The 15,358-nt window shown below is 42.7% G+C and overlaps 1 protein-coding gene across 1 annotated transcript in view; it reads right to left on the bottom strand.

Moving 5' to 3' along the window:
* Positions 1–4,951: 4,951 nt before the first annotated feature.
* txnrd2.2 (thioredoxin reductase 2, tandem duplicate 2) overlaps positions 4,952–15,358 on the bottom strand; it is a 32,346-nt gene continuing 21,939 nt past the window's right edge. The window contains exons 13-17 of the mRNA XM_033620429.2: positions 13,875–13,970; positions 12,794–12,886; positions 8,643–8,714; positions 8,135–8,232; positions 4,952–7,339 (exon numbers count right to left, since the gene is read on the bottom strand). Coding sequence (XP_033476320.1) covers positions 7,216–7,339; positions 8,135–8,232; positions 8,643–8,714; positions 12,794–12,886; positions 13,875–13,970 — 483 coding nt within the window. The 3' untranslated portion in view covers positions 4,952–7,215. The remainder of the gene's footprint in view (positions 7,340–8,134; positions 8,233–8,642; positions 8,715–12,793; positions 12,887–13,874; positions 13,971–15,358) is intronic.

The following is a 15,358-nucleotide window of genomic DNA, read 5'->3' on the forward strand; positions in this document are numbered from 1 at the left end:
AGGCCGTTTTTGTACCATCGGCACGCACAAAGAGCCAAAGATAAAGATGGTTTAAAAATGTCATTGGGTGAAAAGAACCCAGATTAGTGAGTCGAGGCGCATGCCGTGTCTCCTCTTGCAGTAGATGCCGAGACATTCAGTAATGAACACTCTCGCTGCTGCTACTTCATTTGTCATATGGGATGACATTAAGGCCAAAGGTTACTCTGTGAAGGCTAATTACTGAGCTGGTTATATATACACTGGTCTGTGTGTGTGTGTGTGTGTGTGTGTACCATAGTTTGGCTGTGACAGTGACACTCCTGTTATACAACCATCTGAAAATTTGTTTTGGAAAGACAGAGCAGAGGTATAGCTCTCCACAGCTTTATTTTTAGGGGACATTCATGTGCACTGAACGCAGGCTCACAGTATACCCACACCATGCCATTCAAACATGCAGCATGTGTGGATATCCAAATACAGGCCGTACACAAGAGAGCTCACGTTGCTGACACACCCACGCATCCACATTCCCACCTGCCCCCATACACACACCATCTCTTACACACACATCCACACGCACACACACACAAAAAACATACCACACAAGCCATCTCTCATCAGATCCGTGATCAACAAATAAACACTGGCAGGCATAACTGTGACTTCCAGGAGCGAAGCTAGCAGATACACACTGCATGCAGACTGTGTGTGTTGGTGTGTGTGTTTGTGATTCATTCACAGGCTGCTCATCCCACCACACACAGCTTTTAATGGCTAAACAGGAAAGACAGAATTAATCAGAGAGGCATCGACAGCAGCCGGAGGGCGAGCTCTGCATGCAGTCCATCTGCAGCATGTAACAACAACATCTCTGCAGCTCAGCCTGTGTGTGTGTATTCTTACTACGTGCATGTTTACGGACAGGACGATAGGCAGGAATTGCAATCTGTGCCAGTAATACACTCAGCTCAGGTCCAGGCAGTTCTTCACATCTCCAGCCAGATGTTTTTGGCTGGGAACCATTGTGACACTGGGAGCTACTTTGATTTATGTGATGTGACTCAGACTGATAACACCAGAGCCCCAGAGCAGATACATTCAGAAGGAAATGTTAAGTTGTCAGTTTCGTGTTGATGCTTTCCTCTGCTCTGCTAGCATTTGAAAACACCTTCAGGAAGTGTGATAAGGTAGCTCGTTATATTTTGTGAGGCTTGTTTAACTGATTATCTCCATCAATAGATGATTATCTCCAGCCAGGTTTGAGCAACATGAGCTTTTAATGTTAATGCTATCAATCATAAATCAGTATGTAATTGAACACACTGCATCATGTCTTTAGATCATAATGGAAGATTACCAAATAAGCCAGGCTTACTGCAGGGAATTCTGTTTCATAAAGCAGGTTTGAAGAACTCTTACTTATTGGAAACATATACGACCAGATTATCCAGTTGATAGACTTAACCAGTTATTTTATTCATCGCAACATCAGCCTACTGGCGCTTATTTCAGAGGCTTATCGTCATCAGATAGAAGCCGATGAGTTCTGAGATTGGGGTTCATCCTCTGGGGATAATGAATGTCTGTAAAACATTTTATGGCAATAATACATCCAATAGTTTGAGCCAAACTGGTGGACCAGTCAACAGACCAACCAACCAACCTACATTCCCATCGAGCAATCATTTTTTTGCTAAAAAATATTATTGCATGTCTGAGGCATAATGAGTCACTTATTAAGCCTAGCTTGACTTAACCTAATCACAGTATCATTAGGGTTGTCTTTATTGAGCAGCTAAACACTGGCTCAGTTTGTTAGGCTCTTTTATTGTGTTGTAATTCTACTGTATACAACTACAAAGCAATGCGGTAATGAGCTACTATGGAATTAATTGAGCAATAATTCTACATGTCAACTATTTTGATGCTGCTGATCAAACAGACAATGATTACGAAGTTGTTAGAGGAGCAATAACATAATCATAATTCACTCGAGACCAACTGTTGAGTGCCAGACACAACTTGTTTAGATCCAAACATCAGGGTGAGCTGTGCTGCTTTTGCATGCAGGCTTCTATTGTCCCAGTTGGCGTGGTTTGGCATGACTATACACACAAACACAGCCCCTTTGTTGTATGCCGTCATCAGACATCAGCTCAGTAAATCTCTGTGCAGCTTCCAGAGGTAATAAGACAGCTTTCTGTGTGGCAAAAACCTGACTAAATGATTTAGGAGTTGAGGTTTCTGATCGTAATTGCTTTCTTAGTTACATCTGAGGACTGGAACCACAAACTATGACATTGTAGCACATCCTTTTCACTGCTGGCCACAGGCACTGGTATTCTACGTAAGGCTGTGGTCGACTGGACCGTCCGAGATAGGCCAAACTTAACCGCAGTGATACATCTATCTCCTTTTCAAACACCCACTTCTCCTCAGATAAAGACTGCCGTAGCAGCCATGTGTATTGAATTTAGACCATTCCTGAGGGTATCCTGTTCTTATCAGGGGTCAGATAAGCTCATTTCACAGGGCCTCACCTCTGCTGGGCTACCAACAGGACCGCACTCTGACAAGAGCTGACCTCCTCAACCTCTTCTTAACGTCTGAAAGAGAAGTCAAAAAGGGAGGCAAGTCGATGACTGAATCTTTCTAGGAGCTACATTTGTGGCAAAATCAAATATGTAGTCTTTGAAACAAACAAAGCAACCTTGACATTCCTGATGGGGAGTATTCAGACTGCAGACTCAGTCACAATCCAGGGTCAAGATTAGACTGGGGAGTCCCCAGAGAAGAAAGTGGTGTCTGTAAACTATGTAATTTTGTAAGCAAATGAAAGGAAAGCATACAACCTTATCTCAACACCCTTGTTCCCATGGTTGTCTTTGTGAGCCTACCATTAGGCTCAGTACCTGGGTTCAGCCAGTTCTTTGAGCTAATTGTCTTGAACTTGGGAGGCCAGATGAAGGAGAAAGCACCAAAATCTAGTCAGGAGACTCACTTTGGCTTACCAGTCTAAGGGCCCCTTTTTTTAAATCAAGCCTCCTGAGGTGCCCCTCCACATCAACCGCACCCCGTCCAGGCCCTGCAGACATCTCAGGCTGACAGCTCTTGAGCCAGATACTGGCAGTACAACAGAGCAGTCATAATTGGCCCCTATTCATTTCTCAGGGATAATCCTCGCCTAGGTTGAGCCTTTTCTGTTCCGAGCGTCATTTTTTCGCTAATGTTTACACAAGGTATGTATCGGTTTCTCCTCCTCCTGAGGATTTCACTCCGGCTGCAGGGCTGTATACCAAGCATGTGTGTTTTAACGTGTGTCTGAGGCTTCTGCTCCTCCAGCGTGGCTGCTAGGGCTCAAGACCTGAAGTGACAAAGACCTTGTGAATGTCTGACTCAGAGACAACTGTCAGTGTTCAATGGGCTGGATTAAGGCAGAGCATAGAACCGAGCGCACCCTGACATGTTGACATGTTCTACTAAGTGCATTTCAAGGTGGATTTAACCTGTTTGCTCTATTGTGGAGGGACAGAAGAGACACAATTGCTTAATGGGACTGGCTATTCTTGAGACGGTGGGTGAAGTTTGCTCCCGCTGTCTGGGTTAGGACTGACACCGGCTTCATTCTCAGGGTGAGTGAGGCTGCTGTGGATCCTGAGGAGGTTCAGGGGTTTCAGAGAGCTCTGTCCTTAACCAAACAAACACAGTGGAATTTCTGCCATTGTTGGTGCAGAGGGTTGAGTGACAGGGCTGCATAGCAGAGCTGCCTGTCAGCAGAGACGACTCTGGGTCAAAGTGTGACCACCCCTTGTGACACTGCTTAATATAAGACTAAGCCTAAACCTACGCAGATTGATATTTACATTGATACTGTCAGTGATTCTCTGGATTTACTTTGTCGATGCCACTGCAGCCCACCCTTCCAATTACAATTTAGAAATTTCTATAAAGGAATATATTTTCCTACTAAAAGATGCAGGGAAAGATTTCTACTGACCATCTTCTCCAATTCTAGGAAAGAAAGGAAATATGCCTATTTCCCAAAATGTTGAGTTTTTCCTTTAAAGGCCCACTGTGTAGGATTTGGAGGGATTTATTAGTAGAAATGGAATATAATATAGTATGTATGTTTTCTCTAGTGTATAATCAACTGAAAATCAGTATCATTGTGTTTTCGTTACCTTAGAATGAGCCATTTATATGTACAAAGGGAGCTGACCTGCGTCCACGGAGTCCACCATGTTGCTACAGTTGCCCAGAATGGAAAAACCACACACTAACTCAAGACAGGGCTATTTGCATTTTGCATTGGCCACTAAGAAGTCCCTCTGTGATGAGAGCATTGCAAAAACATAGCTTTTTTAAATGTGAGACTGCTTAATGTCTGGATCTTATGTTATCAGAGAACAAAGGTGAGCACACATTAGCAGGTGCTAGGCTAACAGCCCGTCTCCCGACATGTCAGCATCAGAGAAATACTGATTTGTGACATGAAACTGCTTTATTCAGTGTTTTTAGTGGTTTTAATCTCCAGATCTGTTCATTTTGGAGTGGATGAGGTATATGACTCACTGTAAAAACCTTATGAATAATGAACACTGAAGGAACTCTGACCATGAGAAGTTCCAGCTGGTTGCAATCTGCAATCCTCACCACTAGATGCCACTAAATGCCTCCTAAATCTTACACACTGTTCCTTTAAGTATTACATATATACTTTCTATTCATATTTTTTTTTTTTGCTGCATTCTGCTTTTATTTCCTTTCTGTAACACAGCTATCAGTTTCATTTTCTCTCAGTAAGTATATACATTTTGTTTTTGTATAATGAGCACAGCCCAGTATAAAGGAACTATTTAAATACATGCTGTATGCTTCTGTTTACGTGTACACAATCATGCACATGAATATGCAATGCAGATGCAACTGAATATGCAGTCATTTATGTAGAACACAGAACACTCAATCAGTGAACATCATTACTTTAATAGTGACACTGTACATTCCAGTGTGTTATTACTTTACATATAAATTATGTATAACAAAAGCTTTAATGGAAAATTACACTTCTCTATTTACAACTACTACAGTTGGCAGCCAGGTGACATCAGGCCTGCACTCCCCTTTTTTGGGTTTTAGTGCAGGTCATCATTAGCTGGCTGACCTGAAAGTTGAACCCTGACCTCCCTGTGGGGCACAGCTGAGGCAAGCTGGTCAAATCTTGGGCCTGGAGTGACTGATCAGCAACAACAAAAAGATATTCATATTAGACAGACACATCATAAAAAATAAATATTGATGATTTCATTTTGTGCGTGTGAGCAGCAATACTGTGTAAAAGATATAGAGCAGATGAAAAAAACACAGTGGAAGTGGAGAGTGAAAAGCAAACAGACATTACAGTTACACTGATGGCCTCAATAACTTCCTTCACATTGCCTTGGGCCCACCCCGAGGTCTCTGAAGTGGCTCGTTAAGCACAGGAACATAGACTCAATTACCCAGGGCAAACGCACTGCTACTGCTCGGTGTTGTGTTGGTTGGTTCTGTCCGTCCTGTTGCCATCCTCCCCCCTCCACCCTGAGCCCCCCAGGCCCCTGCCGTGCAGCGCCGTAGCATGTGAGCCCTCTGTGCTCCGAGTGATAGAGTCAAGCTGTTCCTGCTGAGCGGAGGTCAGGGTCCTTCAGTCAGCACCTCGGCCCTGAACAGAGCACACAGGAATCCCCCTTCCCTCCCTAACCAGGACTGAAACTCAGCTCTCTCTCCTCTGGCCCAGGTCCAAATAAACCTGGTACCTCTCTCTCTCTTTTTCCTCTCTCCATCTCCTGGCACACTGTCACTCCCCTCATCGAAATCATTAATCAGACGGGGCAGATTAGACTTCAAATAAAAATAAACTACACCCAGCAGCCTTCTCTCAGGTCCCCCGATTTCTTTAGCAACCCACTTTATTGACAGCCCTCCTCCTCCTCCTCATCCTCTACTTAATAACCCCAAGATGTCCAGTGCAGCCAGCAGCTTGAACATTTGAGGACTTTGGCAAACTGTGGGGACCTATTACTGCTTTATTGATATAAACAACTTGCCTTATCTTCAAGGGTGATGACTCTTTAGGCCTAACCTGCCATCCATGTAAAAACACAACAGATAACCCTTATCAGTTTGGCACCACTAAAGCCAGTCTGCTTTCAAATGTCATCCAAATGCACCTATCTTTTATAGGGATTAAAGGGATTAAATGTGCAACCTGAATGTATTCAGGCTTATGTTTTATCCATTGACTGCTTTGTACTGTCTTCCATTCTGGGCTCAGAAAATAGGGGTAGAATTGGAGGGCAACAGTGCCACCTTTGGGTGAGGCTGGGTAGTACAGTTAAAGCAGAACTCTCACAGCACTGTTAGCAACAGGTAGAGTTGCCCTGTGCCTGCTGTGGCATCCACATGGCGTTTCACAGCACATGTTTGAAGTCTCACTGTATTCTTTAATGCATCGGGATGGAGAAGGGCATGGGAGGAAAAGTAAAGGGTCTGGAGTCTGCTGGGCCATAAACCAGCCGGGGCTCCCTGGCCAGGTCTTGGCTGGCTGACTGACAGACGGCCCACCGACTGTTTGTGTGTGTCCATGGGAAATGGGGCGGTGTCGCTTCGGCGACGGCCCTGGGGCCATCCATCAGTGTCATGGGGGGGGGGGGGGGGGGGGGGGTGTATGGTATGTGTCACCTCTAAGACTAATGGACAGGAAGTACAGCCGGAGAAACAACAATATTTGCAGAATATATATATATTCAGAAAAACGTTTGGGTTCGGCCCATGGTTCTTGTACAGTTTTAACAAAACCCTGAACACAGGCCTTAATCCTGATTGATGAGCCTGTTTATTTAAAAGACGCTCACTCTGCGGCCAGGGCTCTCACTAACCTGATCTGTAGTCCTGTGCTCTCACAGGATACACTCACAACATGCACGTTTATGAGATAATCATAGTCTTTGTTACCAAATGATGTGTTGGTGACACTAACCCGGGCAGTCAGTGATGACCTACATAACTGACCCATTGCACAAGAGGTGCAGCAAAATCCCAGAGAGCAATGTGAAACTGGGGGCCATTTTGGGGCCATGTATAAGGAGATGGACAAAGAGAAAGAGCAGGAGAAACCCAGGATAACTTCTTTCTACTGCCCTAGAGGGACCTTGTGTGCTCACTAGTGTTCAGAGACCGAGGTGCTTAACCTCAGCAGCCGGTTACCGTGGCGTCCAAGCCGGACCGCTTTGTGATGTTGGCCTTGACCACCTCCTCAGCACAGGTCGGGTGGATGCCTACTGTCTGCAGCAGATGGGAATATGTTGCTCCACACCTGAGACACATACAAACACACAGGGAGGTCATTCAGGTTGACTTTACTCACATTCTCTCATTGATGGCAACTGTACAAATGATCTGTTATCTTCTAATCAGTCCAGTCATTTCTGCTTACACTGTCTCTGCTGACAACCTTAGAAAGGACCCAGCTTTTAACTGTATCCGAGATGTGATTCAATAAGGCTGTTATTTACATAACATCTTTAAAATCAGATGTTATTAATTCTAAATTAACATTTTAGAAATACAAAAAAGGGTGAGTGGGCCAGAGCTTGACCTCAAGACTTCTGGGCCCTTTGTAAGGGGGTAGGGTAGTAAGATATTCTGGTGTATTTGCAATCACAGACTATTTATTACAAAGCATAGACTTTGCTTTTAAAAAATTATAATCTAGTCCCTTGCAGTATTATTAGTGAGGTTTTCTTTTAAATTAAACACAATTTAAACTGTTTTCTCAGTGATGCCTTTGTGGTCCTTCAGTCAGGTATCTCATCATATGGCATAAAAACTAAAGCTACCCATCTAAACCAAACCAAAAGTATCTCAAAGCTATGTTTTTATTGGTGTCTCACAATTTAATCTTTGGTTTGCTGTAAGAAATATACTTAAAAGTATTGTTTTTTAAATGCACAAATGAGTAAACAAAATCAGGGAAAGTCAAATCCTACAAAAAGAATCCATACTGCACATCTTGGTGACCCTGAGAGAGTTAAAACACGTCCATTCAAAACTATTTCTGCTTGGATTGCACATTTACCTTGAATAAAAATCTAGGATTTGTTAAACTTACTGGAGGCCCATTGCAAAGCCCTGTGTGACTTCTCCAGCATTTGGACCAGTGAAGTGCAGACCCAGGATCTTCTGGTTTCCACCCCGCTCACATACCACCTAAGGAGTTAGAAAACTGGATTTACTCCAAGGAGCTAAAGCCAAGGAGGTGCTGGTGGTAGCTGAGTACACTATACTTGTTTTTCTGTACATTGCGTCCTCATTTGCTTTTGTCTGAGGCTGTCAAAATAACCATTGCATTTTAGCACTATTTTAACCTTTTATATTATAAAGCAGGACAAGTGGATCCCAAAGCTGACTTGCTATGGGCCACAGACAGATAAATCAAAGGTTGAAAGGATTATGATTAAAACACTCAGACTATTTCATTTCTTGGGTCAATCCCTCTCAAAATGTCCTTTGAGTAGCAGTCTAAACCCCACCAACCTGCTGCAGGAATGTCAATGAAATCTGCTCAAACATACCTATGAAAAAGTCACTGAGCAGCTTGTTCTGCAGATTAACCCTACCTTTAAGTAACACTGGCTGGCATCACGCTCGGCGACAGTGAACTCCAGAGGCTTGTAGAAGGCATGGTAGACCTACACAGACATAAAACAGAGGACAAATAATATTATTATCTGGAATGAAATGCAACATAGAATTATTATTGTTGTTTTTAAATCTGAGCAGTTTTATTTGTTATTCTGCCTAAAGACAATCAGTACTTCACAGCAATGCCAAAGTTTCCAGCAGTGATGATGATCTCTTCATATGTACATTTTGCAAAGTGATGCATTCACTTTTTCTGAGAATAGCAATACAAATAACATAATAAAGACAGGTAAACAAAAATGCTTTTGTGCAAACAATACACAATGCCTAATTAACGAATTTGCTTTACAAGCAAATTTAAAGCCCACTGATGTTAGAGATGATTTTTTTTTTTACAACAGATTAAGGAAAACAATAACAACATACAATAAATGAGTTTATTAAATGGTATCAGGTCATAGCCTCAATTTACACACTGTATTTAGATTAATTATGAGCTCATTCTGACTAACAATGCCATTGCAACACTTTATTAGCATTAATTTCAACACACTGTACACAGCCAGAATAAAAACATCTTCGCTTGCTCATGCTAGTGATTTATTTCAAACTCCTCACTGAAAACCTGTGTGTAAGTGTGTTTTATTCTGCGGGCGAACGTGCCGACACAAGTTGTGAGGGCCGTGCAGCTGTTGGGGGCCGGTGCTGCAGTTCCTCCTCAGATCTCAGCGCGCCTGTCATCACCCCATACACACCTCAATCAGGCCTCCTGCTCGCCTGTCAGTCACAGCGAGCAGCCCCACCTCGCCGGCTAAACCGTTTATCGACGGGCCTCGTGCAGGTGTTGGCTAGCATCTGGCAAACACCGCTCGTGTATGTAAGCACGTAAAATACTGAGCTGTTTGCCGTTGCACTGGATGTGCGTGTCACTGTTTGTTCAGGGGTTATAGGACACTGTATTTTTTTTATGCAGACTGATGGCAATAACAGGCCACTAACACTGCCTGTGTAACTATCCTTGTGCATGTGCGGCATGTAGCCATTCATTTCTTGATAAAGAAACTAAAGTTATTATACAACAAAGTTCTAGTAACAATAGTGGACCAATGTTACACCAGTTCTGTGTTGTCATATCATAAAGAGTGTACCATTCCTCATCAGAGACATGATTCCTGCTCGCTGTTCAATTAATTTCACAGTACGTTTAGAACTTGTACCGACAACCTACGAAGTGCCCTTGTCCACAAACCTTGTATTTCAAATTAAAGTTAAAATTCTTTCCCAAAACTGATGTTAACTTTTTAATATATTAACAAAAAAAATTAAATAAAAAAGAGCATATCTAAATATATAATTTTCCAAAGATTATGTTTTATGTTATGAGGCATTTCACAGTATTGTGAGCACTTGAGTTGCTACAAGCCGCTAACACTGCTAAGTTCTGGGGTTCACTCAGGCATCCCCTGTTTACTGTGGGCTTTCCTGGTGTGTATTAAAAAGTTAAGAGCATGTTTGTTTACCGCTACATTTTCAGCACGCATCCAATAGTAAGCTACAAAAATTGCAGACACAGTACAGAAGAAATAGCCTGGAAATCCAGACCCAAATCTAGAAAGATTTAGGGTCTGGCTGTGAGTAATGAAAATGGCCCAACTCGAGGGGTGGCACCAAGCATGCATTTGAAAATATCACTGCACACAATTGGATAACACTACGACCAATCAGAACAATAGATTAGACTCTTGCCGTATCCAGTCGGCAAAACAGCAAAAACATCCTTCTTGCAAAGGAAAGATTCAAGCGCTGTCTTCTGTTCCTCTTTTAGAGAAAAAGCCAAGTCTAACTCATTCACTGTAGCGGCCAAAGCCGTTTCAAACAACTGGTGTTCATCCGTAGTCATCTTGTAATGTTTACTGACTGATTCCAGATTTCATCATCGCAGCGCTGTTGTCATCTGTTGAACTCGCCTCTGGCCCGCCTATATCAGATACACCGATGTGATTGGTGCAGCTTGGCAACAGCATGGGTAATGAGCATCATTACTTTTTTTTATCTTATTCTTTTTTTTAGATTATTTTTTTGGGCTTTTGCCTCAGAGTGAAATGGGGTGAGAGAGAGACACACAGCAAATGGTTGCAAGCCGGAGTCGAACCTGCGACCGCTGCACCGAGGCATCGCCTGGGGTGCAGGCGGTGGGGTGCCTGCACCCCAGGAGGATAGGGCGCCGGCACTATCCACTGCGCTACCGACGCCCCAATGAGCATCATTACTGATTGCCAGAGTGACTCTCTGAGCAAATTCAAATTGTGTACTCGCGAGAACTCTGGATTTCCAGGGTACAGAAGAAATGTAAATGTTGCAAATCTGGGTTTGGCTTTCACTTTCGCTCGTGATACCATTTACAAACATTACCCGACAATTCCTGCATAGTATACCTTTAACTTCAAATGTGGACATACAGTACAGGCCAAAAGTTGGGACACACCTTCTCATTCAATGCGTTTTCCTTATTTTCATGACTATTTACATTGTAGATTCTCACTGAAGGCATCAAAACTATGAATGAACACATGTGGAGTTATGTACTTAACAAAAAAAGGTGAAATAACTGAACTGCTTTGCACACTCTTGGCATTCTCTCGATGAGCTTCAAGAGGTAGTCACCTGAAATGGTTTTCCAACAGTCTTGAAGGAGTTCCCAGAGGTGTTTAGCACTTGTTGGCCCCTTTGCCTTCACTCTGCGGTCCAGCTCACCCCAAACCATCTCGATTGGGTTCAGGTCCGGTGACTGTGGAGGCCAGGTCATCTGCCGCAGCACTCCATCACTCTCCTTCTTGGTCAAATAGCCCTTACACAGCCTGGAGGTGTGTTTGGGGTCATTGTCCTGTTGAAAAATAAATGATCGTCCAACTAAACGCAAACCGGATGGGATGGCATGTCGCTGCAGGATGCTGTGGTAGCCATGCTGGTTCAGTGTGCCTTCAATTTTGAATAAATCCCCAACAGTGTCACCAGCAAAACACCCCCACACCATCACACCTCCTCCTCCATGCTTCACAGTGGGAACCAGGCATGTGGAATCCATCTGTTCACCTTTTCTGCGTCTCACAAAGACACGGCGGTTGGAACCAAAGATCTCAAATTTGGACTCATCAGACCAAAGCACAGATTTCCACTGGTCTAATGTCCATTCCTTGTGTTTCTTGGCCCAAACAAATCTCTTCTGCTTGTTGCCTCTCCTTAGCAGTGGTTTCCTAGCAGCTATTTGACCATGAAGGCCTGATTGGCGCAGTCTCCTCTTAACAGTTGTTCTAGAGATGGGTCTGCTGCTAGAACTCTGTGTGGCATTCATCTGGTCTCTGATCTGAGCTGCTGTTAACTTGCGATTTCTGAGGCTGGTGACTCGGATGAACTTATCCTCAGAAGCAGAGGTGACTCTTGGTCTTCCTTTCCTGGGTCGGTCCTCATGTGTGCCAGTTTCGTTGTAGCGCTTGATGGTTTTTGCGACTCCACTTGGGGACACATTTAAAGTTTTTGCAATTTTCCGGACTGACTGACCTTCATTTCTTAAAGTAATGATGGCCACTCGTTTTTCTTTAGTTAGCTGACTGGTTCTTGCCATAATATGAATTTTAACAGTTGTCCAATAGGGCTGTCGGCTGTGTATTAACCTGACTTCTGCACAACACAACTGATGGTCCCAACCCCATTGATAAAGCAAGAAATTCCACTAATTAACCCTGATAAGGCACACCTGTGAAGTGGAAACCATTTCAGGTGACTACCTCTTGAAGCTCATGGAGAGAATGCCAAGAGTGTGCAAAGCAGTAATCAGAGCAAAGGGTGGGTATTTTGAAGAAACTAGAATATAAAACATGTTTTCAGTTATTTCACCTTTTTTTGTTAAGTACATAACTCCACATGTGTTCATTCATAGTTTTGATGCCTTCAGTGAGAATCTACAATGTAAATAGTCATGAAAAAAAAGAAAACGCATTGAATGAGAAGGTGTGTCCAAACTTTTGGCCTGTACTGTATGAGGAGCCTCTATTCAAAATGCTACAAATCCATTTTGGAAATTCACTGCTTACGGCTGTGTTATAGCAACACATCTACAGTATCTTACCTCCAGGCCGTCTTTTCCATGCCTCTTCTCAGCCTCCTCCTCAGATAGACCTACACAGCCATACTCAAGGGGGGTGAACACTGTGGTGGGCACCTGACACACACACATGGACCGATTAAAATAATGATAATGACCGTTATTATAAGTATATATTTGTTTCGAACACTTTTAAAGCAAAAATAACAAACCGTTCTTTACTTCCAGTTTTTCAATTCTAAAGATTTGTTTCCTTTCTTTGTTACAGGTGATAGTAAATGTTTTTTTCTATATCTAGTGAATATTTGGGGGTTTTGGACTGCTGGTCTGACAAAAGATATTTGAATACACCTTGAACTGTGCTAAATTAAAACATTTTTCACCTTTTTCTGACATTTTTTTGACCAAATGATCACCCAAAATGTTGAGAAAATAATTAGCTGATGAACTGATAATGAAAATAATCCCTACTATAAACTCAAAATCCCTACTATAAATTTAAAAAAAAAATTGATTTTACAATTAGTAATTATTTTTGCGCATACAGCAGGGGGGTTTGTGGGACCCCAGACCATGAGGAAGTAAGGCCAAAGTCAAAACTAACAGGACCCTGCTTAGGTCTGACAATTACAGTTGTCATGTATTATGGAGTAATCATTACCTTTAGTTTGTATTTCAATACAGTGATGGGAGCTAATCATTTTGCACATCATAACAATATATTCCAAACCTTTTCGACACCCAAACTATGCCAAACAAAATTTAGTTCATCTGTCTTAGAAGTCCTCTGTGACCACATGTGAATATAAGGATAAGCTGTAATAAAATATACATTAAGACTTGCAGAAAAGCTGAATGTAACTAAACATATCATAATGACACTCTGGTATGCCAGGACTGAAGAGAGGCTGGAGGCATACAGTAAGATGAGTGGGTATATCAGAGACTAACAGCAAAACACCAAAATGATTACAATTTGCCTCAGATTAAGCAAAAAACAACCGACTCACAGACACAAGCTATGAGAAGTTGGAGGGAAATGATCAGCCTCCAAGTGTGTATGTGTGTGTGTGTGTGTGTGTGTGTGTGTGTGTGTGTGTCTTACATTGTCATAGTTCATGAGTTCAGTGCCGTGACCCGCCAGTCTACGGGCAAGAAGCTTTCCAGCTTTAATGGCTGTTGGGGTCAATTCAGGACGACCCTAAAACACAAGACAATTGAATTTAAGTCAGTATGTGTGGACCTCAAACACATTAGATCCAGATCTGTTTTTTTAAATGTGTTTATTTTACTATAATTTACAGAAGTCACAAGTTTAAACCATTTGGTCTGTTTTTTCTAATTTCAATCCGTTCTAATTACACATATTAATACTCAGTGCAGAAATAGAGTGAAATACAAACACACAGACAAAGTGGGCCATGAGTCTGTGACTGACACAGGCGACAAGTGCTCAACATTTAAATCATCTAGAACTTTGTAAAAAAAATCTTTGCGTCTGTGTTTTGCCTTTATTGTTCTGGATGTCTGCCAAAACAGACACACACACACACACACACACACTGGATGGTGCAGGAAACAGTAGGGCTGCGGGGCAATTCTAAAGGCATGACTTAAACCTGTTAAATTACCACCACACATCCTGTTGTCCCAAACATCTCCTGCACCTCTGCATGTATGTGGATGTGTGCTGTGGTATTCCAGTAACTGTCTTTCGTCATTATAATGCATTTCTTGGCACTGTTTTCTGACGAGAAAAAAAACAACAAAGCACTGGACAAAGTGAGATATCAACTCCCTGTTTAAAGAGAATTGAAAAAAGCCTCTGTGCTGCTATGATAAGCTGACAGACATATTTGGTTGAAGCACTACTCATCAAAGCGAACTGTCAATCAAAAAGAGTGTGTCATGAGGCCTGGGAGGCAGGAAGGAAGCACACAGCTGGTCGTGGTGAAAAAACAACATTGACATTACATGCAGCAGGTAAAACTAGTATTAACATGGCTGGGTTAGCTCAGAACACAGTCACTGAGCCAGAGATTATATGAAGATGGGCTGGAAGGGTTTCATTTAAAACTCACGCTGTGTCCTAAATATCATACTTAGATGCTATTTAGTACAGTGTGCAAACATTGGACACTACACTGGCATAAATATCCCACAGTGCAATGAGGTTGTGATGACAACGTTCATAGCAGACAATGGTGCACAGCAACTAAGGCAGTTCAGTAACATCGATAGTGCTAAGTGTCAGTACAAGGTTTCACTTTGCTTTGACGTAATATATTTTTTAAATTAGTTTAGACTATTAGTTTATTTACTTTATTAATCCCCTGAGGGGAAATTCAATGTTTTCACTCTTGCTTGTCAATTACACACAGGTCCGAAAGACACACACATGCACAAACAGGACCTATACATGCACAAAGTGGAGAGATGTCAGAGTGAGGGGGCTGCCCTTGGTGAGGCGCCCGAGCGGTTGGGGGGTTCGGTGCCTTGCTCAAGGGCACCTCGGCAGTGCCCAGGAGGTGAACTGGCACCTCTCCAGCCACCAGTCCACACTCCATATTTTGGTCCGGACGGGGACTC

Source organism: Epinephelus lanceolatus, chromosome 9, assembly GCF_041903045.1.
Source record: "Epinephelus lanceolatus isolate andai-2023 chromosome 9, ASM4190304v1, whole genome shotgun sequence".
NCBI lineage: Eukaryota > Metazoa > Chordata > Actinopteri > Perciformes > Serranidae > Epinephelus > Epinephelus lanceolatus.